This window comes from Canis lupus, chromosome 23 (assembly GCF_003254725.2).
Source record: "Canis lupus dingo isolate Sandy chromosome 23, ASM325472v2, whole genome shotgun sequence".
Taxonomy (NCBI): domain Eukaryota; kingdom Metazoa; phylum Chordata; class Mammalia; order Carnivora; family Canidae; genus Canis; species Canis lupus.
This window is the reverse complement of record NC_064265.1, coordinates 38,248,239-38,275,560: the sequence shown is the minus strand read 5'-3', so window position 1 is coordinate 38,275,560 and position 27,322 is coordinate 38,248,239. Positions and strand designations below refer to the sequence as shown.

The 27,322-nt window shown below is 34.8% G+C and overlaps 1 protein-coding gene and 1 pseudogene across 4 annotated transcripts in view; one reads left to right on the top strand and one right to left on the bottom strand.

Annotated features, from left to right (window-relative positions):
* ATR (ATR serine/threonine kinase) overlaps positions 1 to 27,322 on the top strand; it is a 91,122-nt gene that overhangs the window by 9,298 nt on the left and 54,502 nt on the right. For 3 of the 4 annotated variants that reach the window (XR_004808397.2, XM_025448740.3, XM_049099904.1), the window contains 15 exons: positions 870 to 1,048; positions 1,539 to 1,730; positions 3,216 to 3,394; positions 3,902 to 4,054; positions 4,644 to 4,836; positions 5,065 to 5,327; positions 6,770 to 6,960; positions 7,047 to 7,147; positions 7,314 to 7,485; positions 8,562 to 8,732; positions 10,786 to 10,980; positions 12,685 to 12,870; positions 19,859 to 19,951; positions 22,164 to 22,294; positions 25,077 to 25,220. Coding sequence is in view for 3 of the 4 variants with exons in the window: in XM_025448740.3 (XP_025304525.3) it covers positions 870 to 1,048; positions 1,539 to 1,730; positions 3,216 to 3,394; positions 3,902 to 4,054; positions 4,644 to 4,836; positions 5,065 to 5,327; positions 6,770 to 6,960; positions 7,047 to 7,147; positions 7,314 to 7,485; positions 8,562 to 8,732; positions 10,786 to 10,980; positions 12,685 to 12,870; positions 19,859 to 19,951; positions 22,164 to 22,294; positions 25,077 to 25,220 (2,543 nt within the window). In the remaining variant the exon portion in view is untranslated. Of the gene's footprint in view, positions 1 to 869; positions 1,065 to 1,538; positions 1,731 to 3,215; positions 3,395 to 3,901; positions 4,055 to 4,643; positions 4,837 to 5,064; positions 5,328 to 6,769; positions 6,961 to 7,046; positions 7,148 to 7,313; positions 7,486 to 8,561; positions 8,733 to 10,785; positions 10,981 to 12,684; positions 12,871 to 19,858; positions 19,952 to 22,163; positions 22,295 to 25,076; positions 25,221 to 27,322 lie in introns of those variants that run through there. The other variant, XM_035704687.2, reaches the window with a different exon arrangement.
* LOC118352015 (60S ribosomal protein L36-like) lies at positions 18,525 to 18,840 on the bottom strand (annotated as a pseudogene).

Genomic DNA, 27,322 nt, shown 5'->3' with positions numbered 1-27,322 from the left:
TTTTTCCACAATCCACTTTGGTTCCTTATTATGGACTTTAACTTTGGTATGAGAAGGATTTGTTCACTAAGGTGGCAATGAACTGCCAATGTAGTAGAATGTTTTAAAGTAGAATTTGTGAAGCGTAAGCATGTTTAGTGCATTCATTATTAACTAGAATGGAGCCGTTATTAACTTAATTGCAAAGACCTCGAGCACTTACCTAGATTTTATTTTTGACAGTGTATAGTCCATCACATTTAGAAAACCTATGGGGGAAAAAAGAAAATCTATGGGTACATACTAATAGTCATGTCAAATTATACCTTTTTTCTTGCTCAGACTGTGAGAGACAGCATAATAAAATGTGCAGTAACTTGAGTAAATATTTTATCTGTAAGTCTTGCTGGATTTGTAGTATGAAAGGGATTAGTAATTCCTTTATAGAGTTTTTCTTTGTAGCACTTTTTAATAAAGATTTTATTTATCTGAGAGACAGAGAGAGAGCATGAGCAGAGGGAGGAGCAGCAGAAGGAGCCTGACGTAGGGCTCCATCCCAGGACTTTGGGATCATGACCTGAGCTAAAAGCAGACACTTAACCCACTGAGCCACCCCAGTGCCCCACTTTGTATCATTTTGACAGAAAAACAAAGAATTTGTCTTTTTAAGACTTTCAAGACTATAGAACCATAGTTCTAGATATAAAATCATATATATGTCTATTTATAGATTATGAAATTATATAGATTGACTTAGGTCTTTGTTTTACCTGATGAGACTCTGACAATACTTTACCTTATTAGAAAACTTAAAACCTAATGAATTTTTACAGTCTTTGAATAACATATTTCCTAAGACATAGTTTTTTAAATAATTTTTACTTTCTCAGTATTTGTTGGGCCCACTTTATGCAGCCTTAAAAATGGAAAGTATGGAAATCATTGAGGAGGTTCAGTGTCAAATTCAACAGGAAAACCTCAGCAGTAATAGTGATGGAATATCAGCCAAAAGGCGTCGACTCAGCTCATCACTGAACTCTTCCAAAAGACCACCGAAACAGACTGAGGAGTATGGCCTTCATTCAGTTTGTATTTAGTCATTTAATAAAACTTCATTCACTTTAAAAGTCACATTTAGTTAAATGCTTTGACTTAAATACACAGCATTTGTTCTTTCTAAAGGTAGTCAAAGGAATGCTTAAAATACTTTAATAATTACAGTCCATTCTAGTGTGAAAGATACCATGGCTACATATGGTTACTTAAAAAATTTTTTAAGTTTTTACTTGCTTATCTAATTTAGCTTCTTAATATCTAAAAAAAGTCCCTGAGATTATACATTCAGCAGCAATTTAAAATGTTGACAAATAAACTTTTGTATGATGTGATCAAAGAATTTGCATATTTCACTTTGCACTGAAAGTTGTTTTAAATATACTGTACTATAAATCTCAGTAGTTGGCATCGCATGTTATCTTTTGTTTTAAATATTTTTCACTTTGGAACCAAATTTATATTAAATATTAATATCTTTATATTATGGTTATAATTAATTACAGAATTAAACATGTGGATATGAACAAAAAGAGCATTTTATGGAGTGCACTGAAACAGAAAGCTGAATCCCTTCAGATTTTCCTTGAATACAGTGGTCTAAAGAATCCTGTTATTGCAACTTTAGAAGGAATCACTATTGTCCTCCAACTCACTGCTCTATGTACTGTTCATTGTTCGCATCATAACATGGACTGGTAAAACAACTTGTATTTTCTGAGTGGATTGTCTGTAACAAATTTGGATTTATTGCTTTAGGAGACCTCATTATTTGTTCTATTTGTGTGACCTTAGAACAGATTTTCAGTGAAATGAAAGAAATTTGTTTTTTATTGATTACCTGCTAAATGATGGGTACTGTATTAAGTGCTATATATATATTATTTAATCTTTATAACAGTTCTGTAAGTCAAGTGCTATTATACCTACTTTACAAATTAGAGATTGAGGCTTAGAGAAATTGAGGCCTGTTGGTTTGTATATTGGTCTATATGCACAGGGCAAGGAGAGATTGAAGAAAGAGGCAGACCACCCCAGATTGGTAGGTGGCAGATTTTGTAAGGGAGCTTACCTACAGAGTTTGTCTTCAGCAGTTGTGAAAGACAAACTGATCTCTCAACTCACCTTCTAGAATCCTAGAAGTTTATATGGAGGATTAATGGGGTTAAGTCATGTATTCAGTCCAGATGGTCTCAACACCACCTTACTCTCAAGGCTAAGTCCTTGGAACAGCTCCCACTGTGGGACCAGTAGGCAGAGTATACATTCCAAGGACAGGAAGGGGGGTTAAGGAGACTCTGATGGCCGGATCCAGTTTGAGGGTCAACTAGTGGTTTCATCCTTTTGATTACTTCCTGTAACAAGATTCTTTTTGCCTAAGCTAACTTCTGGGCAAAGTACTTTGTACTTTTCTAGAAAGTAGCAGAGCACATTTTTATTTAACTCAAAAGCCAGTGTTTTAGTCAAACCGTCAAAACATTTCCCTTTGATAGGAGTAGGGATTTAGAACTCATTAGAAGTATCTTTTCAGTTTAGTATTCTTTTTTTTTTTTTTTCAGTTTAGTATTCTTAATATGGGTTGATTAGTCTATTAGAAGAAACAAGTGTGAATTTTCTCTGAAGATTTAGTCTTAATTTTACTAAGTTACAGACCAAAACTCTTGTTAGATTTTACATGATCATTCTGTATTTTTTAATTCTTTTAACTAGCCAATAAAAAATTATGAAGGACATTTTAAAGAAACTATATTAATTCAGACTGCAGTAAATTTGGAATTTGAGGCAACTTGAAGGAATAGCTGATTAGGCTGCAATCTACTCTTCTGTTATAAAGAAAATGTTTACTAAGCCAGTTAATAATGATGCAGAGATATCTTCTGTCATTTTTAAGCCTGGTGATACCACATTTAAATATCCTAGGATAAAAAAATAAATAAATAAATAAATATCCTAGGATAATTTTAGTTACCAGATCATAAGAGTGATTTAGACTGACATAAAGAGATTAAACTTAAAATAATAATGCATATTAATTAATTTGCATATATTTACTTTGAATTGGTTTAAACTATTAGTTTTATACTCAAAATTTCTTTTGGCTTCCTTCAATATTAGGTTGGACTATAACAAAATTGATTGTAATTCTGTGTCTTAAAATGTATTAACTGCAGCCATAATTTTAGGGACTGTCATCAGAAATGTAAGAAGAAACCTTCAGTAGAGATAACTTGGATGTCTTTGGATTTTTACACAAAAGTGCTTAAGAGCTGTAGAAGTTTGTTAGAATCTGTTCAGAAACCTGACCTGGAGGCAGTTATTGATAAAGTGGTGAAAATATATGATGCTCTGATTTATATTCACAGTAAGTATAAATATAAACAGTAGAATAAAATAACCTTTAAAGATGATCAGTATTGAAATAGGCATTCTCTTTGCCTAAGGCCTAAATGCACAAATGTTTGGAATACCCAACAGTTTTTTCTTGATTTTAGTTCTAGTTCTATTTCAGTAATTCAGTAACTAATTCAGTAATTTCTAACTTCCAAGTTTGTGTAATACTTGGATTTATTACTCTTTTTCAGGTAATAGAAGTTACTTATAACTATTTAATTTTTTTATTTGAGATTTTCTGAAGAATGTTTTATGATCCTTCTAAAAAATGCATGGATGCATATTTTTATAAAGTCACATTTAATTTCTTTGGGTTCACAGACCCCAGAACATCATCTCTAATTAAGAATCTTTGTTTATTGAATGCTATAATTCCACTTGATGTTTAGAACATTTATTTTTATTGAAAAAAAAAAAAGACAGGTAAGTATGATTAAGGAAAAAGATATAATTAATCACCTGTCCTGTGTTTCTACAGTGAAAACCTCATTTGAAGATCATATTCTAGAAGATTTATGTGGAATGCTCTCACTTCCATGGATTCATTCTCATTTTGATGATGGGTCTTTAAAGTTGACCACATTTGCCACTAATCTTTTAGCATTAAGCCAGAGGATTTCAGATAGTTACTGTAAGTGGTCACAAAATTCTATGTGTGTGGTTTAACTCCTCTCTATATGGGATGTCTAACACATTGCTGTCTTTTCAATAATTAAAAGAGGAAGTACATTTTTAACAATTCAAAAAGGAGTTATATTTGTAAAAAGTAACAAATTGAACAAATTATTGGATTTGCATATCCCTATATCTATTCTGCAACATTGCTCTGCAAAGATGCCATTACAGTTTACATTCCTCTTAGCAGAATATGACACTTTGTCAGACTTTTAAATGTTTGCTGTCAAAAAAAAAAAATGTCGAGGTAACTAAAAGAAATTATTTTTGCTTCTGATGGGTATGATTTTTAGTTGCATTTCTCTGGTTATCTAGTAAGATTGTACATACATCTTTTTCAGTGTCCATGCTTTATTTTTGAAAAAGGAGCTTTTGATTAAGTATTATTTGTATTTTAAATGTTACTTGACAAATAAATAAATAAATAAATGTTACTTGACTTTACAACAAAAAATAAATATGTATATAAACTGAGTATGTGTTTTAATATATATATAATATAATTAACATTTAGAAATCTTGTTTAATAGACTTAATTTTTTCAGCACCACAGGCACAGTCACGGTGTGTGTTTCTTCTAACTTTGTTTCCAAGAAGAATATTCCTTGAATGGAGAACAGCAATTTATAGCTGGGCCCTACAGAGCTCCCATGAAGTAATCCGGGCTAGTTGTGTTAATGGATTTTTTATCTTATTGCAGCAGCAAAATTCATGTAACAGAGTTCCCAAGATTCTTATGTATGTATTAATATTTTAATTTGAATATATAACTTGATTGGAAAGATTATACTATATGTGAATATATGTATATTGCTAGATATATAGAGAAAATGTTGCTTTTAGTTTTGGAGTTCAAATTTTCTTCCTTCTAGGCTTTGTCTTACCATTACTTTTGCCCCAAATTAAGCAAGACTAGTTAGACCACAAAATAAAGTATAATTAGTACCTTCTCTTTTTTCTCCCCAGAGATAAAGTCAAAGATGATTCTGACTTTGTCAAGAGAGAATTTGCCTCTATCCTTGGTCAACTTGTCTGTACACTTCATGGCATGTTTCATTTGACAAGTTCCTTAACAGAACCTTTCTCTGAACATGGATATACTGACCTTTTCTGTAAAAATCTAAAAGTTGCATCTCAACATGAATGTTCATCTTCTCAACTAAAAGCTTCCATTTGCAAGCCATTCCTTTTCCTATTGAGAAAAAAAACACCTAGTCCAGTGAAACTTGGTGAGTGATTTATTATGATTTATTAAATATTTAAAATCTTTTAAAACTCTTTAAAGTCAGTGATAGAATTAGCTTGAAGCCTTACAAAATTAAATATGCTTGATAGGTTCAGTAGTCATGTAATGATTACTTATAAAAGGATGTCTGGTATTAGACTATCACAGAACTAAAAAGGGAAGTAATTTTTGGATTTTTATTTTTTTATTTTTTTAAAATATTTTATTTTATTATTTATTCATGAGAGACAGAGAGAGAGGAAGAGATACAGGCTGAGGGAGAAGCAGGCTCCATGCAGGGAGCCCGATGTGGGACTCAATCCCGGGTCTCCAGGATCATGCCCTGGGCTGAAGGCGATGCTAAACTGCTGAGCCACTGGGGCTGCCCAATTTTTGGATTTTTAAATGATGATTTAATTTGGTAGTCTACTTGGGGATACCTGGCATTTGGTTCAGTATCGTGAGGTTCAATATTCTATATCCTCTTTAGTGATACCAAGGACCTTCCTAATGTGTCCCCTGCTACACTACCTTGGACCTCAGAACTTCACATTATTAGATACTTTGCCCAACCGAGGACTATATACAGGTTATATCTTCTTCTTCTTACATGAATACTTGTGAGATCCATTTGTTTGGGTATAAGTGGCAACTGTTCTCAAGTTTTCAAAATAATATATAATAGGTAGTTTTTAGAACTCCCCAAATCTTATAAGATTAACAGTAAGGCAAAGATTGCCCTTAGTTCACAGTTCTTCGGATTAGTGAAAAATTTTTCTAGAGGGTGGAGAGGAGCAGAGAGAGGGAGAGAGAGAATCTCAAGCAGGCATCACACCCAGCGCAGGGCGGGGCTCAGTCTCATAACCCTGAGATCATGACCCGAGCTGAAATCAAGAGTCGGACACTTAGCCAACTAAGCTACCCAGGCACTGCAGATTAGTGCAATGTGCTTTGAAGTCCATCTTGGTAAAATATAATGATCCACAAAATCTAAGTGACTAGTCATTTAGAACTTAAAAAAATCTAGGGGCATCTGGGTGGCTCAGTGGTTGAGCTTTTGCCTTTGGCTCAGGGTGTGATCCTTGGATCCTGGTATCAAGTTCCACATCAGGCTCCTCACACAGGGAGCCTGCTTCTCCCTCTACCTATGTCTCTGCCTCTCTCTTGTGTGTCTCTCATGAATAAATAAATAAAACCTTAAAAAAATAAAAATAAAAAAATCTAGAATTTATTTTAGATTCAAATTACTTATAACTTTTATTAGGTATTACATAAATTTAAATTTGTAAGTATTTTAATCTTCCACAATTCTGTGTGCTCTACTAATTTAAATATTGACATTATAAGGCAAGTTAGAATTCTTTGTATATTGTTTATGGGTAATTTTACTGTAAAACTTTGATATTTCATGTGTTAAATTGTGCATTGTATGCTCTCACCCTTTAGCTTTCATAGATAATCTATATCATCTTTGTAAGCATCTTGATTTTAGAGAAGATGAAACAGATGTGAAAACAGTTCTTGGAACCTTATTAAATTTAATGGAAGATCCAGACAAGGATGTTAGAGTGGCTTTTAGTGGAAATATCAAGCATATATTGGAATCCTTAGACTCTGAGGATGGATTTATAAAAGAGGTTGATAGTTTCTTATTTTTAAACATTTGTATTTTCATTAACCTGCTCTAAAAAAATTCTTTAACTAATTAATTTTATTATTCTAGCTTTTTGTCTTAAGAATGAAGGAAGCATATACACATGCTCAAATCTCAAGAAATAATGAGTTGAAGGATACCTTGATTCTTACAACAGGGGATATTGGAAGGTATACTTGGCAGCAGTTTTATACTTTTTTTGTTTGCCTCATGTTAGAAATGGTGGTGTGATAGATGTGATATTATAGAAAGAAATGTGATATCAAATGTATATTTTTATGGGTTTCCATTTATATTTGAGACATTGACAATAACTTTTTTTTGTTTTTTTTTTAGAGCAGCAAAAGGAGATTTGGTACCTTTTGCACTTTTGCACTTATTGCATTGTTTATTATCCAAGTCAGCATCTGTCTCTGGAGCAGCATATACAGAAATCAGAGCTCTAGTTGCAGCTAAGAGTGTTAAACTACAAAACTTTTTCAGCCAGTATAAGAAACCCATCTGTCAGGTGAGAGTCAGCATTGGCCTTGTCTATAGGAAATAGCAGTACTTTGCAAGAACTTAAAAAAAAAAAAAAAAAAAACCCCACCAAAAAACTGTATATACATATTATTTGTCTTGCTTTAAAGGATATATTTTTATTTATTTTTTAATTTTTTAAGATTTTATTTATGTATTAGAGAAAGAGAATGAGAGCATAAGCAGGGCGATGGGCAGAGGGACAGGGAGAAGCAAATTCACTTGCTGAGCAGGGAGCCCCATGTGGGGTTTGATTCACAGGACGACAGGATAGTGATCTGATCCAAAAGCAACTGTTTATTAACCCACTGAGCCAGCCAGGTGCCCCTAAAGGATATATTTTTTTTTAATGATTTTTTTAATGATGTATTCAGTGTATTTAAGAGAACCTAAATCTTTGAGTTTTAGATATTATGATCTTGGTCTGAAGATGTGTATTATAAATGGGAGAGGAGAAAAATCCTCTTATATTGAATTATTATGCCCTGTTGTTAATCTGTTAAATGCTTCTCTGTTTTAGCCTTTTAGTGATGATAAACTTTTTTATGGCTTGATATTATGGATAGCGTTTGTTTTAAAAAAAGTTGTTTCAATTCATGGCTGAAAAGTTAAGAAATGTTAATATACTGGCTTTGCCCTGTTAGTAGTTAAGAAATTTAAATTTCTTAACTAAACATGGTTACTCCATCTGTAAAAGGGAGGTTATGACATAATCTACCTCATTAAAGTTTGTTAAGGGATCCCTGGGTGGTGCAGCGGTTTGGCGCCTGCCTTTGGCCCAGGGCGTGATCCTGGAGACCCGGGATCGAATCCCACGTCGGGCTCCCAGTGCATGGAGCCTGCTTCTCCCTCTGCCTATGTCTCTGCCTCTCTCTCTCTCTCTGTGACTATCATAAATAAAAAAAATAAAAAAAAATTAAAGTTTGTTAAATAAAAATTGAATGAGCTAATTCAGGTAATATGTTTAGAGTGCTGATAAGGTCGATAATGTCCTTTATGTTAGCTTAGAGAGTATCTGTTAAATTTCCTTCCTTGTATGAAAATTAACAGATTGTTTTGCTCTAGTTTTTAGTAGAGTCCCTCCATTCCAGTCAGATGACAGCGCTTCCTAGTACTCCGTGCCAGAATGCTGAGATGCGAAAACAAGATGTGGCTCACCAGAGAGAAATGGCTTTAAATACCTTGTCTGAAATTGCCAATGTTTTTGACTTTCCTGATCTTAATCGTTTCCTTACTGTAAGTTGTAAAGTGTAGTTGACTTACTTGAGGTTTTCAATTCATATTTTGTGTTTATTCCATTCTTGTCTTATTTTAAAGAAAAACTGGCAAGAACATTGAGGAGCTTATAGATCCTAGATGTTCAGATTTACATGTTTTCTTTTGACTTTGATATAATACTGTTACTTATAAAATTTAAGTTCATATTAATTTGAGTTATTCTATATGGTTAGTTATTCTGAAAGGTTAATACTAATTGATTAATGATAACTAATTCAGTTGACTGAATCCTTATGTCTTCAGTGCTATGATTGGTTCCATTGGTAATGCACAGTCTAATATCATTTTTACTCCTAAGACATTAGAGTAATTTAGTACAAAACTATTGGTATTTTTGACCTTCTATGATTTCAGATGACAGTTTGTAGTGTGGAGTGGCTTAGAAGTCTTCAAAATGTCATTAGGGTTGAGGTTTGAAAGATGGATAAGGTAGATTCTCTTCTTCTTACCTTTTCCCAAGGGCAAAGTTATGGTTACCCTTAATAAGTTAGAATAGGGATTCATACTGTCAAAAGTGAGTATTTCTCCCTATTATATTACTGTATTTTAAACAAACTTAAACTGCCTATAAATTGCTCAAATCCTAGAAGGAAATATGATAGTATACAATAAGGATTATAAAGATGTTCTTACCTTTTTATTCAGTAATTTCACTCTGGGAACCAAAAAGTACAGGTGTTTATTGCAACATTTTCCTAACAGCAAAACTAAACAAAACCCTGAAAAGAAACTGTCTAATATTAAGGTTATAAACTATTATGGAACCATTAATATAATAATTATTAATACTTTGTATACTACCTTAAAATGTTGTATCAGTCTTGCATGATTAATATTAAGTTGAAAGATATAATACAAGTAAGATGTAAGCATCTCTGAGGGCAGGACCTGTCTTGTTTACTGTTATGTCTCCAGTATCTAGGATAGTGACTGACATGTAGTAGGTGTTCTTTAGATACATGTTTACTGAATAAATGAAAGGCCAACCATTTTTTGTTTGGAATTTTTTGTATATTTAATGAATAAGATCTTAAAGGAAATAGACCAAAATCAAAATAGATTTTTTTGCCATGTTGAGATGATGTGTTAAAATGGTTTTATTAATATTGCAGCATCAACTTTTTTTTTTAAAGACTTTACTTATTTATTCATGAGAGAGACACAGAGAGAGGCGCAGAGACACAGGCAGAGGGAGAAGCAGGCTCCATGCAGGGAGCCTGACGTGGGACTTGATCCCGGCTCTCCAGGATCACACCCCGGGCTGAAGGCGGCGCTAAACCGCTGGGCCCAGGCTGCCCCAGCATCAACTGTTTTGTTTTGTTTTGTTTTGTTTTGTTTTGTTTTGTTTGTTTTGTTTTGTTTTGTTTTCAGCATCAACTTTTTAATTAAAATGCACAAGGGCAGCCTAGGTGGCTCAGAGGTTTAGCACCACCTTCAGCTCAGGGCGTGATCCTGGAGACCCGGGATCAAGTCCCATGTTGGGCTCCCTGCATGGAGCCTGCTTTTCCCTCTGGCTGTGCCTCTGCGCCTCTCTCTCTCTCCCTCTCTCTGTGTCTGTCTCTCATGAATAAATAAATAAATAATATAAAAAAAAAAGAAACTTAAAATTTTGTATATATGGTTACTCTTGCTTGTTGTCTAAATCCTAGTTAGCCCAAATAATAAATCAAACTTGAAACTTCTGCCTTAGAGCATGAGTATATTTTAACACATACCTATGAAAAATTATTTTCTTTACATATATTAGCTTATACTTATACATTAGCTACAGTGTGAACTCTGTGCTATCAGGGATCTTGGCAATTTTTTTGTATCAGTATCTGTAGTTTCTGAATCATAGTAGATGTTCAGTAATATCTGTTGAATGAATAAATGGTAAATCTGAAGTCAAGTATGACATTTGGACTACAATTTTATTTGGCATTTTAAAATATTTTTGCACCTAACTTATGTGAATATGTTATTACCTGGGCAAATGTACTTTTTAGTAATTGTAATGTTTCTTTTTCAGAGGACATTACAAGTTCTGCTACCTGACCTTGCTGCCAAAGCAAGCCCTGCAGCTTCTGCTCTCATTCGAACTTTAGGAAAACAATTAAATGTCAATCGTAGAGAGATTTTAATAAATAACTTCAAATATATTTTTTCTCATTTGGTCTGTTCCTGTTCCAAGGATGAATTAGAACGGGCCCTTCATTATCTAAAGGTAATTAAATGTATATATTTTACTCTTTTGTTTAAATTAGCATTATAGGAAAGCTATTGTAACATTCTTGTAGAAAGGAGAGTGGGTAATTTATAGCATATTCTATATTAATATAAGTACAAATAGTATTATGTAAGCAAGCTTTGTTTTGGTCCTAGAGGAGCATATTAAATAAATTATTCTTTTGTTATTTTCTTTGATCATTTCACCATTATGGCATATTGGCATATGATAATCATCCATTCATGGATCAAGTTCTCAAATCATTTCATTTCAGATTTTTTTTTTAGTTTATTTTTTAGTAATCTCTATATCCAGTATGGAATTCAACTCACTCCTCCAAGATCAAGAGTTACATGTTCTTCTGAGTGAGCCAGCCAGGCACCCCTCATTTTAGAATTTTTGGATTGGACCTCTAAGTTGGCTAATGATATTCAAATAATTATATTTACAGAAAGAGGCAGCCTCAACTATGGCATAATGTTTGTGTTAGTTATGTAGTGCCCAGATTACAGTTGGGCCCAGTGTTTTACTCTTTTTTAACATTTATAGCTTATACTTCTTTTTTGGTGTCATACTAGCAATGTATTTATCTATCTATCTATCTATCTATCTATCTACCTATTTATTTATTTATTTATTTATTTATTTATTTATTTATTTATGGAGAGCAAGTAGGGGGGTTGGGGGAGAGAATTTTTTTAAGATTTTATTTATTTGAGAGTGTGCACGTGAGCATGAGCAGTGGAGAAGGGCAGAAGGACAAGCAGACTCCCCACTGAGCATGGAGCCCAACACATGGGGCACCAGGCTCTATCCCAGAACCCCGAGATCATGACCCGAGCTGAAATCAAGAGATGCTTAACTGACTGAGCCAGCCAGGCACAGTAGTAACAATATCTCCGAAAAAATATGAGTCTAAACAGAAACAGGAGAATCTGTCAGATATGTATATGTGACTACTATTTTCTGTGATGTTAATTTATTTCATGTGTTTCATGATATGGTAGCAATAGATTTCTTTCCACATGAGAATTATTGAATATTGAGTGTGTGTATTTATTTTGAGAAAGAAAATCTGTATTGTAGAGGATGAATGATAATATTTTCCTACATGTCAGAACTTTACTAAAGAATTTCATTTAGTCTTCATAGTTATCCAGTGAGATAGATGCCATTATTTTTCCATGTTATAGTTATCCAGTGAGATAGATGCCATTATTTTTCCATGTTATAGATGACAAAACTAAGGCAGAAAGAGGTCAGATAAAAAAAAAAAAAAAAAAAAAAAAGAAAGAGGTCAGATTAGGTAACTTGTACAGGTCACAGCACAACTAACAAGTGGCAAAGCTGGAATTTAAATTCAAACAGTCTGACCAGGAAGACTGCTCTAAGCTGCTATTAGTAATATTTTCACCCAAGAGTTATGTATGTATGACTAATGAATCGGTGATATTTTAAGAAAACTGGGACTTCCTTTTTAAAATTTTACTCGAAAATAAAGTCTGATCACTTTTCTTCATTACTAGCTCATTGGAGACCTACCAGGAGAAAATGAGATTAGAATCCTTTTCCAATGCCTTTTTAAAAATACCATTAGTAAATCTTGTCAGATGATCTAGATCTTCTGATTTACTGATAGTGTGTTAACAATATACTTATTTCGAAAAGCCTATTTTTTTTTTTAATGTGTCTTTGGATTAGAATGAAACAGAAATTGAACTGGGGAGTCTATTGAGACAAGATTTCCAAGGATTGCATAATGAATTATTGCTACGTATTGGAGAACACTATCAACAGGTTTTCAATGGTTTGTCAATACTTGCCTCATTTGCATCTAGTGATGATCCATATCAGGGCCCCAGAGAGATCACATCACCTGAACTAATGGTAAGGAGTGTTTAAACGGGTTTTTTGTTCGTTTTTTTTTTTTTTTTTTTTTTTGCCTTTTTGTAGCTTAATTATGAAATTGGAGAAACAGGTATTATATGCATTTTCCAAATGCTAGAGATTTATTTAAATTTCAAATTGGGATTTTTATTTTGAAAAGGTTAATGATTTAAATCGCATGGTTACAGCAAGGTATTAACATATATTAGTGTTGAAAAATATGTATTTTGAAGTGATTGTAGATTTTATTTTGTCACTGGGTAGAACTGTTCAAATTAACTTTTTTTCACTACTTTTTAACTATAGATTAGAATATACATTTGTGACTCCCCCCACCCCCTACTCACATCTGCCTGTTTGGCCCAACATACTAACTTTATAAGTTCTTTTTTTTTTTTTTTTTTTTTTTTATGATAGTCACACAGAGAGAGAGATTGAGAGAGAGAGGCAGAGACATAGGCAGAGGGAGAAGCAGGCTCCATGCACTGGGAGCCCGATGTGGGATTCGATCCCGGGTCTCCAGGATCACGCCCTGGGCCAAAGGCAGGCGCTAAACCGCTGCACCACCCAGGGATCACTTTTTTTTTTTTTTTTTTATAAGTTCTAACTATATTTAAAATCCATTGTTGTATTTGAGGGAGTTAGAAGATCTGTTATCCCTTTTATCTTTTCCTATCTTAAGTTTTTATGTGTAATCACTTCTTCATGTGAAAAAATATATATAAATCTTCAGGCTTACTATTTTTTTTCTTTTGATTGCTCTAATTCCTTCAAGAGACTCAGAGGGCTATTAGCAAAATATCTTGTGAGGTTTCTATCTCTTTCTCATTTCCCACGCATTCTTTGTTTTAATCTAATTCTGTTCTATTTCACTGAAATTCTTATCCAGGTCAAAAACAGTCTTTCTGATGTCAAATCCAATGGTTACTTCTCTTTTCCTATCTTCTTTAACCTTTCAGTAATGTTCAATACAACTGACCATTCTTTCCCTTGTGGCTTATGTCATACCACACTTTTTTTCTTTTCTTTTCTTTTTTTTTAAACTGCTCAGTCTTTATAGGGTCCTACCCTCTTTATCCTTTAAATGTTAGATTGATTCAGGACTATGTAATTGAATTTTTTTCTCTAGTGACATTCTCTCCTTAAGGGAGAGAGTATCTAGTCTCATCTGGTCCTTTGCTTAATATGGTTTATATTTTGATGACTTCATAGTTGTGATTTCCATCCAGACCTCTCCTGAGCTTTGGACCTGTGGGTTTATACAAGTTAGGTCCTGGCAGGAAACAGATGGCTCACATAAATGTTTTACTGAAAATAATTTGAAGAAAAGGCTATTTTCATTGTCATGGGCAAAGTTAAGAGAACCAGTAGGGAATGTTAAGGAACATAGGGACTAGGAATAGCAGAAATTTTAGGCTCCCCTTAGTCCTGGCCAAGGAGAAATGGTGTTACCAAACCTAGTTGAAAGCTTAGAGCCATGGTGCAGGGAGAGAATTGTCATTGTAGAGCGATGTGGACAGTGCCCGAACCACCTCAAAACCCAGAGGGAGCAGGAATTATAAATCCCATGCTCTCTCCTCTTGATCTATGTTCTCTGTGGTGCTTCCTGTTGACTGAATTCATTGGGAAACCAGTTGAAAGGGATCTTGAATAATGAAATCTGGTTAGCCTCCCAGGCATAGAGCACGGCAGACAATGGATCTGAAGGTGAGAGGGGTTGACAAACTGTCCAACTTTCTCTTTGTCATCTCTACTTACCTATCTTTTATGCATCTCAAATCAGTCCAACATAGCATGTCTATTGGAAATCCTTATTTTCCCTCCTCAACCTGTTTTTCTCCTAGTCTTTCCTATCTCAGGAAATGGAACATGTCTACCTAGTTGCTAAATTAAAACTTGGGAGGCATTCATGAACCCTCCAGTTTCTTCATCCTTTATTATTAAGTGCAAATCCTAGCAAGTCTATCTCCAAAGTATATTTTTCAGTCTCTGCTGCCACTCCCCTCTTATAAGTGACCAACTTCTTTCTCGGGGACAGCTGTAAAAACCTCCTAACTTTTCTCTCCTTTCCCACGTCTTTACTCAGTTATTTATTTACACAACATTTGAAGTGTGTTTTTTTATATATATAGCTTAAACTCATATCGTTCCCCTGCATAAATTCCCTTTATGATTTTCATTGCTCTTAAAATCTATAAAACTGTATGTGGAGTACCTTTCCACCTTCATTGTGCAACTCTTTTCTTCCTTGTTTCTTTTGTTGTGTGTTTTTTTTTAAGACCATTTATTTTTTTTGAAGTTTCTCAAAATTTTATTTTATTTTTTTAATAATAAATTTATTTGTTATTGGTGTTCAATTTGCCAGCTTACAGAATAACACCCAGTGCTCATCCCGTCAAGTGCCCCCCTCAGTGCCCGTCACCCATTCACCCCCACCCCCCCCTTCCCTTCCACCACCCCTAGTTTGTTTCCCAGAGTTAGGAGTCTTTATGTTCTGTCTCCCTTTCTGATATTTCCTACCCATTTCTTCTCCCTTCCCTTCTATTCCCTTTCACTATTATTTATATTCCCCAAATGAATGAGAACATATAATGTTTGTCCTTCTCTGATTGACTCATTTCACTCAGCATAATACCCTCCAGTTCCATCCACGTTGAAGCAAATGGTGGGTATTTGTCATTTCTAATAGCTGAGTAATATTCCATCGTATGCATATACCACATCTTCTTTATCCATTCATCTTTCGGTGGACACCGAGGCTTCTTCCACAGTTTGGCTATTGTGGACGTTGCTGCTATAAGCATCGGGGTGCAGGTGTCTCGGCGTTTCATTGCATCTGTATCTTTGGGGTAAATCCCCAGCAGTGCAGTTGCTGGGTTGTAGGGCAGGTCTATTTTTAACTCTTTGAGGAACCTCTACACAGTTTTCCAGAGTGGCTGCACCATTTCACATTCCCACCAACAGTGTAAGAGGGTTCCCTTTTCTCCACATCCTCTCCAACATTTGTGGTTTCCTGCCTTGTTAATTTTCACCATTCTCACTGGTGTGAGGTGGTATCTCATTGTGATTTTGATTTGTATTTCCCTGATGGCAAGTGATGCGGAGCATTTTCTCATGTGCGTGTTGGCCATGTGTAGGTCTTCCTCTGTGAGATTTCTGTTCATGTCTTTTGCCCATTTCATGATTGGATTGTTTGTTTCTTTGCTGTTGAGTTTAATAAGTTCTTTATAGATCTTGGAAACTAGCCCTTTATCTGATACATCATTTGCAAATATCTTCTCCCATTCTGTAGGTTGTCTTTTAGTTTTGTTGATTGTATCCTTTGCTGTGCAAAAGCTTCTTATCTTGATGAAGTCCCAATAGTTCATTTTTGCTTTTGTTTCTTTTGCCTTCGAGGATGTATCTTGCAAGAGGTTACTGTGGCCGAGTTCAAAAAGGGTGTTGCCTGTGTTCTCCTCTAGGATTTTGATTGAATCTTGTCTCACATTTAGATCTTTCATCCATTTTGAGTTTATCTTTGTGTATGGTGAAAGTGAGTGGTCTAGTTTGATTCTTCTGCATGTGGATGTTCAATTTTCCCAGCACCATTTATTGAAGAGGCTGTCTTTCTTCCAGTGGATAGTCTTTCCTCCTTTATCGAATATTAGTTGACCATAAAGTTGAGGGTCCACTTCTGGATTCTCTATTCTGTTCCATTGATCTATGTGTCTGTTTTTGTGCCAGTACCACACTGTCTTGATGACCACAGCTTTGTAGTACAACCTGAAATCTGGCATTGTGATGCTCCCAGCTATGGTTTTCTTTTTCAATATTCCCCTGGCTATTTGGGGTCTTTTCTGATTCCACACAAATCTTAAAATAATTTGTTCTAACTCTCTGAAGAAAGTCCATGGTATTTTGATAGGGATTGCATTAAACGTGTAAATTGCCCTGGGTAACATTGACATTTTCACAATATTAATTCTGCCAATCCATGAGCATGGAATATTTTTCCATCTCTTTGTGTCTTCCTCAATTTCTTTCAGAAGTGTTCTATAGTTTTTAGTGTTCTATAGTTTTTGGTGCCTTTCTTCAGTCTCATTGTTAGTGTATAGAAATGCCACTGACTTCTGGGCATTGATTTTGTATCCTGCCACACTGCCAAATTGCTGTATGAGTTCTAGCAATCTTGGGGTGGAGTCTTTTGGGTTTTCTAAGTAGAGTGTCATGTCATCGGCGAAGAGGGAGAGTTTGACTTCTTCTTTGCCAATTCGAATGCCTTTAATGTCTTTTAGTTGCCTGATTGCTGAGGCTAGGACTTCCAGTACTATGTTGAATAGCAGTGGTGAGAGTGGACATCCCTGTCGTGTTCCTGATCTTAGGGGAAAGGCTCCCAGTGCTTCCCCATTGAGAATTATATTTGCTGTGGGCTTTTTCTAGATGGCTTTTAAGATGTTGAGGAATGTTCCCTCTATCCCTACACTCAAGAGTTTTGGTCAGGAATGGATGCTGTGTTTTGTCAAATGCTTTCTCCGCATCTAATGAGAGGATCATATTGTTCTTGGTTTTTCTCTTGCCGATATGATGAATCACATTGATTGTTTTATGAGTGTTAAACCAGCCTTGTGTCCCGGGAATAAATCCTACTTGGTCATGGTGAATAATTTTCTTAATGTACGTTGGATCCTATTGGCTAGTATCTTATTGAGAATTTTTGCATCCATGTTCATCAGGGATATTGGTCTATAACTTTTGTTGTGTTTTTTAAACAACAAGCTTTCTCAAGCTTTTTCCTGCTTCAGAGTCTTTGCCTTAGTCTTTTTACTTGGAATAATCTCTTAGATCTTTCTCATTCTTTAGATCTCAGAATTTTCTGATCACCCTATCTAAACTCTCACATCCCAGTTCTTCCCTATCATGTGATAATGGTATTTTCCTTATAGCTTTTATCATAACCTTATTTACATATTTATTTCATATCTTCTATGAGTCTCCCATGTAAGCTAATAGGAGGAAAGTGTCTTTGTTTACTTTGTACAGCTGTACCTGGCACAGGGTTCTAGGCATACTTAATAAATATTTGGTGAGTGGTAGATTAATGAACTATTGTTTAAATGCAAGAGCTTTAAAAATAGAATGTTGACAGACTGTGAGTGTCATATATATCTTCATTTCTTTTAAGAAACATGGACTGGAACCATGCAATTAGGAATTGTGGCTTGTTAAGCTTAAATTGAGTCTTAATTCAAATCAGAAGTTTGCAAATTAAATGTAGTTTTAGGCTTGACAGATGATTCTCTGTGCTTGGCAAGAGAAAAGTTTATCCCAGTATCTAATCTGGAGAGACAGGTTGAACACCTCACTTACTCTCTAGTATGTGCTAATACACACCTTCCTACCCTTCTCCCTTTGGCAGTATAGGTAATCTGGAGATCCCTAAATCAGGTGCCTCAATATCAAGCAATGTAACTTTCTTCTAGAGTTCAAAGATACTTTGCTACTCCTCCCCAGCTCTTTTTCTTGCTCCCTTTCTTGCCCGTATGTAAATATTTTGAATATTTTTCTTTGCAGAGTACTCACATTCCCAGTTTATAATAATATTAACAACTTAACACTTTATTCTTTTTTTTCCCCCAAATTCCAAAAAGGATTTATTACATACAGAGGAAAGGGGTTTAATCCTTCTTGGCTGCTGCTTTCCTCCTGGCTGCTAGGACATTGCTCAGCTCTTTTCTCTTCCTCTTGGCATGAATGTGTGTCCCCACCCTTTTCTTGATGATCTTGAGGGTGCACTTATCCTTGGAGACCTTGAGAGGCTCCACTGCATGTCACCGTAGGGAGTAAAGCTGCACACCTCTCATGTCGTGTCCCGTGTGAACTTGATGTGCTTGATGAGGTACCTGTGACTGCTGCTGTGCCTTGGCCTGCTGTTGTGCCTAGTCACCTGTGGCCCTTGATGAGGCCCATGGCCACAGAGTAGTACAGAGCCATGGCTGCCGCTTCTCAATGCCTTCTTCAGCAAAAGCAGCACATTACTATATTATTAGTGCTTAATGCATGTTATTTTATTTAATCTCTACAACAACTCTGTGCAATAGGTCTTCTCATTTTATAGACTCAGAGGAGTTAAATAACTTAGGGAAGTAACTTAACCCAGCATCACACACTGGATAAGTCAGAATTGGGATTCAAACCCTGGTTTGGCTTAAAGCCAATACTCTTTCCTCTAGGATCATCTTATGAGAAAGACTTAATCCTCTTCCCTTCAGGAGACCCAAAGTGCTATGGTCAGTGAAATGTGTTGATTTCCATGGCCTTGTTACCCCTCTACCACTGTTGTCTCAAAGGATTTTGACCCTTGAGTCAGACCATTGTTCTGGCAGGTTAGTTTTTCCTTTGTAAGTACTCTTTTCCCCCCTCATCTTGGCTCTGAATGTTCTAGATAAGGACAGTTACTTTGTCTTTATCCGTTCTTCTTTTTTTTTATTTTTATTTATTTATGATAGTCACAGAGAGAGAGAGAGAGAGGCAGAGACATAGGCAGAGGGAGAAGCAGGCTCCATGCACCGGGAGCCCAACGTGGGATTCGATCCCGGGTCTCCAGGATCGCGCCCTGGGCCAAAGGCAGGCACCAAACCGCTGCGCCACCCAGGGATCCCTCTGTTCTTCTTCTTAAGTATTTTCTTCACTCTGGGTCCTTATGTGAGTCAATCCTGAGGATCCCATGCCAGCACATTTCATAATTCAAAAGCTCATGATTTTCTCATTGTAAAATACTGTTTAATCATATTTTGTCAGGGTGTTTATAAACCAATTTCACTAATTTTTAAAATACTAGATGTAAAAATATACTTTTATAGAAAAATCTACCAAATGCTTATTACTTCCAATGTTCTATCATAAATAATATAGAAATAGAAATGATGTTAAATAAATTGTTTAATTTATGAAATTTGATCTTTGTAAATATAATATCTGTTTTATGTTTTTTTTTTTTTTTTTTCACTAGGCTGATTATTTGCAACCTAAGTTGTTGGGCATTTTGGCTTTTTTTAACATGCAGTTACTAAGCTCCAGTGTTGGCATTGAAGATAAGAAAATGGTAGGTAGTGATGATAAATGGCAAAGTTTTAGAATTCATATAGAATACATAAGGGATATGACTTCTGCTTATAGCTACAAACATTCAAAGATAAGAAATAATCAAATATGTGATATTCTGAATCCTTCTATTCCTTTATAAGCTTTTGGGAAGTCTAAAAAAAGGAATTATGTCACTTACAGTGTTTTTGTTTATAAAGCCAGTTTTAACCCAAACTGGCTTAAAAGAATTTATTGGCTTTGTGACTAAGTGTCCTTAAGAATAATATAGCTTTGAGTATAACTTGATTTTGAACACAGTGTTCTCAGAATTTATCTCTTAGCTCAAATTCCCCTGGATTGGCTCTATACATAATAGCCAGGTGATGACCCCAATTAGCTTCAAGCTCATGTCAGCACATCACTTAGCTCAGTGGGGAAAAAAAAGACCAGCATCTCTGATGGCTCAAACAAAAGTTGCGTAATTGAGTTCATTAGTCCAAATTGTTGTGTTGTAAGTCATGGCCCATGCTGGGTTTTTTTTTGTTTTGTTTTGTTTTGTTTTGTTTTTTGTTTTTTGTTTTTTTGTTTTTTTAAGATTTTATTTATTTATTCATGAGAGACACAGGGAGAGAGGCAGAGACACAGGCAGAGGTAGAAGCAGGCTCCATGCAACGAGCCCGATATGGGACGCGATCCTGGCATTCTGGGATCACGTCCTGAGCTGAAGGCAGATGCTCAACTGCTGAGCCACCCAGGTGTCCCCCAATGGCGTTTTTAAAAACCAAAAATGTTAGCTTACATAAAACTGAGTAACTTCAGTATTTGTCACTTTTTGTTTATCTTTTTTCTCTATCCTTTTTTTTATTTTTATTTTTATTTTTATTTTTATTTTTTATTATTATTATTTTTTTAATTTTTATTTATTTATGATAGTCACACAGAGGGAGAGAGAGAGAGAGGCAGAGACATAGGCAGAGGGAGAAGCAGGCTCCATGCACCGGGAGCCCGATGTGGGATTCGATCCCAGGTCTCCAGGATCGCGCCCTGGGCCAAAGGCAGGCGCTAAACCGCTGCGCCACCCAGGGATCCCTATCCTTTTTTTTTAAAGGATTATATTTACTTGTTTGAGAGAGTGAAAGAGCAAAAGCAGGGGGATCAGGGAAAGAGAAGCAAGCTCTCTCCCGGAGCAGGGAGCCCCATGAGTGGTTCTATCCAAGGACCCTGGGATCATGACCTGAGCCAAAAACAAACGCTTAACAGACTGAGTCATCCAGGCACCCCTGTCAGTTTATGTTTAACTGCGTTTGACACAGTGAAGTTTAATTATGACTGCTGTAACAGTTGATCACCATTGGAAATTTTTGTCCATAGATTAGGATGGAATTTTAGACACTCATTAAGTTTCCATTGCTTCCCATCTCTGCAGTCAGTAAAATTATAGAAAAAAATCTATGAGAGGAAGCTTTTATTTCAGTATATATTCTTCTCTTAATAAAGGAGCCAAGAAAGACATAAAATATTAAGCTATTTTCAGAGCTGATACTTATTCTGTTGGTGTCAACTGGTAATTTTAATCTTCCAGACAATTTCTATTCCATCTCTATGGAATCTTTCTTATTATTATCCTGAGTGAGAGAACGATCTCCAATCTAAGAAAACTATAGTTTGTGTTTTAAACCATAAAAAGCTTGTATGTTTTGGCACATAGTTAAGGTTGAGTAGAGAGTTTCTTTACACTTTCATTAGAACCTAGAGCTGTTGATACAAGTCTGATTCTATGTTCTACACACAATAAAATGTATATTATTTTGTGGGTATGTCATCAGTCTTATTTTACTAAACTTGGTTGTTTTGCAAAATTCAGAGCATCTTGAAATTTGTACCATTAGGACAGAAATGCATGTGTTGCATAATAGTTTGGGGATGAATATAAAGAAAACAATAGGTATTATATTCTTAATAAATTTGAAAATTATTCTTCTAGAGGGCCATGAGGACAAAAATAACAAGTTACCTTCACAAGAAAAAACACACCAGAACTCAGCTTATATTTCTCAAATTCATAATTCTTACATAAAAATCTGAACAAAATGAACTGGCCAACATTTAAACATTGTGTTGCCAGAGAATAGGTACTACTCTGAGATGTGGGTAGGATCTTGTCCTTAGGGTCCATCTACTCCTGCTGACTTGTTTATAGGCTTTATTTTAAAGCCCTACTTACTTTATAGGCTTTGAACAGTTTGATGTCTTTGATGAAGTTGATGGGACCAAAACACGTCAGCTCCGTGAGGGTGAAGATGATGACCACACTAAGAACTGGCCTGAGATTCAAGGATGATTTTCCTGAATTGTGTTGCAGGTAGATTCTAAATTCATTAGAATTTTGCATTTCCCAGTAGCACTAACTTGAATTCTTACCTCTTTGAAGGATTCAGACTATAAATAATTATGATAAAAAGGATATTTGTATCGAAAGGGAATGTGTTTACTTGTTTAAAGACAAACTAGTACGAAATCTTTTAACATATTGGGAAGTAGAGTAGTATAATGAATCCCTCTATACCTATTTTCCAACCTCAGTAGTTCTCAGCATTGGTAATCTTATATTAATCTACCCTCCTCCACCTGTTTTATTGTTAGTTGGAATGTTTTAGAGAAAACTCCAGTATCGAATCATTGTACTTGTAAACACTTCAGATGTATCTAATGGATAAGGCATTTTAAAAAATACAACCATAATAAATTACTATGATTAGCAGAATTAATAGGAATTCCTTAATATCATCTTAAACTCAGTCTATATTCAGATTTCCTCAATTGTCTCAAAGATATTTTTCCCAAAGGTGTTGGTTAATTTGAATCGGAAAACAAATAACATGCACGTGTCACATAGTTGGTTGTTTGGCCCTTACATAAAATCTCTTACAAACAGATTTCCATCTTTAAGATCCTTCCCTACACTTCTTTTAGGCCATTGAGATTTTGGCATGTGGGATTCCTAATTTAAATTAATATGATTTTAATATTACTTCTAAAACACTCCTGAATGCAGTTTAAGCTTCTTGAAGGTCCTTTATTTATTTATTTACTTACATATTTTTATTTTTTTTAGAGGTCTTTTTTGTCCTTAGACTGTGCTTATTGGAAATGGAGAGTCAGAATAACATGTATTAAAGTTATGTGGAGTAATTCTTTCCCGTGTACATGTGCCACCAACTTGATATTCAGTTAGGTTGTTTCAGTTTGTTTAAAATTTTTTAATAAAATATTTATTTGAAAAAAAAAATAAAAAATAAAAAATAAAATAAAATATTTATTTGAGCAAGAGACAGAACAAGAGCAGGGGGAAGAGCAGAGAGGGACAAGCAGACTCCCCACTGAGCACAGAGCCTGATGCAGGGCTCAATGCAAGGCTGAATCCCAGGACCTTGAAATCATGACCTGAGCTTACATCAGACGTTTAACCAACTGAACCACTCCTCAGGTGCCCCTACTTTTTAAAGATTTTTAGAAGTCGCTTTTTCCCCTTTTTAATTTTAAATTTATGTAAAACATAAACATTTAAACATTCTGATTTGTGAATCTAGCTTTCTTTTTTTGACTATGATAACTTTTTCTTAATTTTTGCATAATTCTCCCCTTTTTAAAAGTAAAACAAATGCATACTTTTTTTTTTTTTGAAAGATCTGAATTTTTTACTATTATTATTCCAGGAAATGTTACACTGAGAAAATGATTGGGAGAATACAAATAGAGTCATTAAAAACACTGGCTACATATCTACTGCATTCAGAAGTATGTAAAACAATTTAGTTATATTGCAAAACTGTAATTCCTTTTCCTAACAAAGCATTATTTTATTTTGTTTTTTTTCAAAGCATTATTTTATAAAACTGTAGTGTTGTATTGATTCTGTTTTAATGCAAAATACTTATATATGTAATACAGTATAAAAGTAAACTGTGGGATAGTGCCTTCCACAAAGGGATATATTAAGGCGCTTTAGAAATATGCTAAAATGTTGACCCAATTACTTTTTGCTTTCCATTAAAACAAATGGGCTAAATAAATGTTTCACTTTAAATACCAAAGGTGGGCAGCCTGGGTGGCTCAACGGTTTAGCGCCGCCTTCAGCCCAGGGCGTGATCCTGGAATCCCAGGATTGAGTCCCATGTCAGGCTGCCTGCATGGAGCCTGCTTCTCCCTTTGCCTGTGTCTCTGCCTCTCTCCCTCTCTCTGTCTCACTCTTGTCTCTCATGAATAAATTTTTTAAAAAATCTTAAGAATAAATACATACATACATACCAAAGGGATTTTTGCTTATTAAAAATTTCTACAGTACCTTAGGTAACAGCAGGGGCAATATGTAAAACTTATCACACTCTATTCTCTAATTTCTAACATATTATTAAGTCAGAATAAAACACACACAGTTTCCACTCAAAATTTTGCACTTTGCAACAGCAGAAGGTAGTACCTTTTTTAAAAAGTCAGTATCAAAGTGACTTCTTAGTCATACATTCTATAGTTCCTATTATAAATAAGGTAGAAAAGATACAGGAATAGGGCCTTCTTTGAATGTCACTGGACAGGGACACCTGTGTGGCTCAGTGGTTGAGTGCCTTATGTACAGGTCATGATCCTGGGATCGAGTCCTGCATTGGGCTCCCTGCAGGGAACCTGCTTCTCCCTCTGCCTCTTTCTCTGTGTCTCTCATGAATAAATAAATAAAATTTTTTAAAAATAAAAAGAATGTCACTGGACAGTACATAATAGTATCTACAATTACATAATTATAGAACACGTTTTATAAATACTATTGATATACATAAAAAGGGGGTAAGTATAAGGAAGAGTCACAAACTTATTTTAATAAGTCACAAACTTATTTTTGTATTAACCTTGCCCAAAAAGGTAACATATTGTAAGCTCTGTTTTTTACCTTGCTTTTTTGACTTAACACATGAGAAAGATCACTCTATTTACATATAGAGTATTGATCGTTAGCCATTTTTACAGCTGCCTTTTATATCTTATTATTTGTACGTATCATTGTTTGTCCAGCTAATAACTCATTGGTGGGGCTTTACAAATAATAAAAACAAATGTGACATTTAACTTTTATTTGTTTTTTCACATAGAGCTTGGGATTGCTTTGTTCGTTGCCTGGATCATGCTTATCTTGGTTCCCTTCTCAGTCATGTGATAGTAGCTTTGTTACCTCTCATACACATCCAGCCTGAAGAAACTGCTGCTATATTTCACTACCTCATAATTGAAAACAGGTATTTATTATAACTGAAATTAATAGTATAGATAGCAACTTTTTATCACTGTATATTTATGTCTCAAGGTATTAGGATTACTGCTGGTAAGGTGGAATTGTTCACATTCCTTTTAATTTAGAGTGCATCAAACAAAAATAATTGGCATAAGTCAATACAGACTGAACTGATAACTATTTCAGTTGTGACATTGATCCACCATAAATATATTTAAAACATTATTAGATCAACATCTGAAAATTATTTTTAATCAGTTTTGAAAAAAGTGAGACAAACTTTACCTTTCTTTTCATACTTAAAGGCAAACAGTTGAATAGCATAATAAAGGTTAGCAGGGATGTTCACGTACTTTCTATAACTTACCTTAGTTGAAACCCTCATTACTTCATTGCATTGGCCTTTTAACCAGCCTCCCTTCCTTTAGGTTTTTATCACATTTCTTCATATTATTCATATTTAAAAGCATCCCTTTGATCAGTATTACTCCAGTATATGGAGACATTCTGTGATTCTCCAGTTATAAACTGATGAATTCAACTTGCTTATCTTGACATTTAAGTCTTTCCAAAATCTGGTCACATCTTATTTCTTAAAATCTTTTCTTAAGATTTTCCAAAAATAGGCTGTGCTGTAGCTTACTTGGACTGCTCCTGGAAGAACATATGTTACTCTCTTCCATTTTTGTATTTCACACTGCTTTTTAGCCTGGAATGTGTTTCTATACATTTTTAAATTGTTTCCATGTTTACACTTAACTGTTCCATGTTTTATTTCCTTTGCTTCTGAAAAGTTAGGGTTTAAGTACTACCTATTTACCTGCTTACCCACCCATACACATACTACTGCTAATTCCGTTAATCATTTTCAGTAACTATCTAAGCAGGGAGAAAGTACAGAAGAAAAGGTTAAATTTATTTAACTTTTATTTTTGATATTTTAAATAAGATAGAACAACATAATCACTGATCTAGATAACTTTTCAAATACTTTTGGATTATTATGTAAATAGTGTATCTGTGCTTTTTATTATACAACAATTAATCCTCTACCTTTTCATATAAAAAAAAATTCTCTTTCATTTAGTGCTAGTTAGAAGACCTTAAGCCCCCTGAATGAAGAAAATCTTTCAGCTTCCCTATTGTTATATCTCTAGTGTCTAGCACATAATGGGACATGATAGTTGCTTAGTATATATTTCTAGCATGAGTGAAGACTAGAATTTAGAAATGGATTGCTGGGACTCAGAAAGATTAGAATATTTGAAGCAAATTAAAAATTGTGTCCTCAATAAGAATTACTTACATATTTTTCTCTAAAATTTTTAAAAGAGAATTTGTTTTAAGGTTGGGTTAGGCTATCTATTGCTGCACTGTGACCACTCCAAAATCCAGTGTCTGAAAATGACAAGCATTTTTATTTACTCATAATTTTATAATCTGGAATGGATTCAGTTGGTAGATTCTTTGATCACTGGTATGGCTGCAGTCAGCCAGCAGGTAGACTTGGCTGGGTTTCTTTCTCTTTCCTTGTAGTCTTAGAACCTCTCTCTTTTCACGTAGCCTGTCCATGTTGGTAACCAGACTTTTTATGGTGATTTAGGACTCTGATGAGCACAAAACGAGAAGCCAGACGTTTTTAACACTTTAGACCCTAACTTGGCACAGCATTTCCTTTTGCACATTCTTTGTGATATAAAGCAAGTCACATACCTAGACCAAATAGAACGGAAAGTAACTATACATGGATGTGTGTACAAAGAAGTATAGTTTTATTCGGGGCCACCAACATAACATACTGCAACAGGTGATTTCCTTAGATTTGATTATTTGCTATTATTAATGACTATACATGGTTAGGAAGAATATTTTTCATCTCATTAATCCACTAGCACTTTTTAAAACTTTTTTAATTATTTGAGGCAAAGGGGCAGAAGGAAGAGGGGGAGAGAAAATATGAAGCAGGCTGTACTGAGCACACAGCCCTACCTATCAGGCTCCTTCTCACAATCCTGAGATCATGATCTGAGCTAAAATCAGGAGTCAGAAACTTAACCAACTGAGCCACTCAGGTATCCTGAGCCTCCCCCGCTTTTTAAAAGTTTT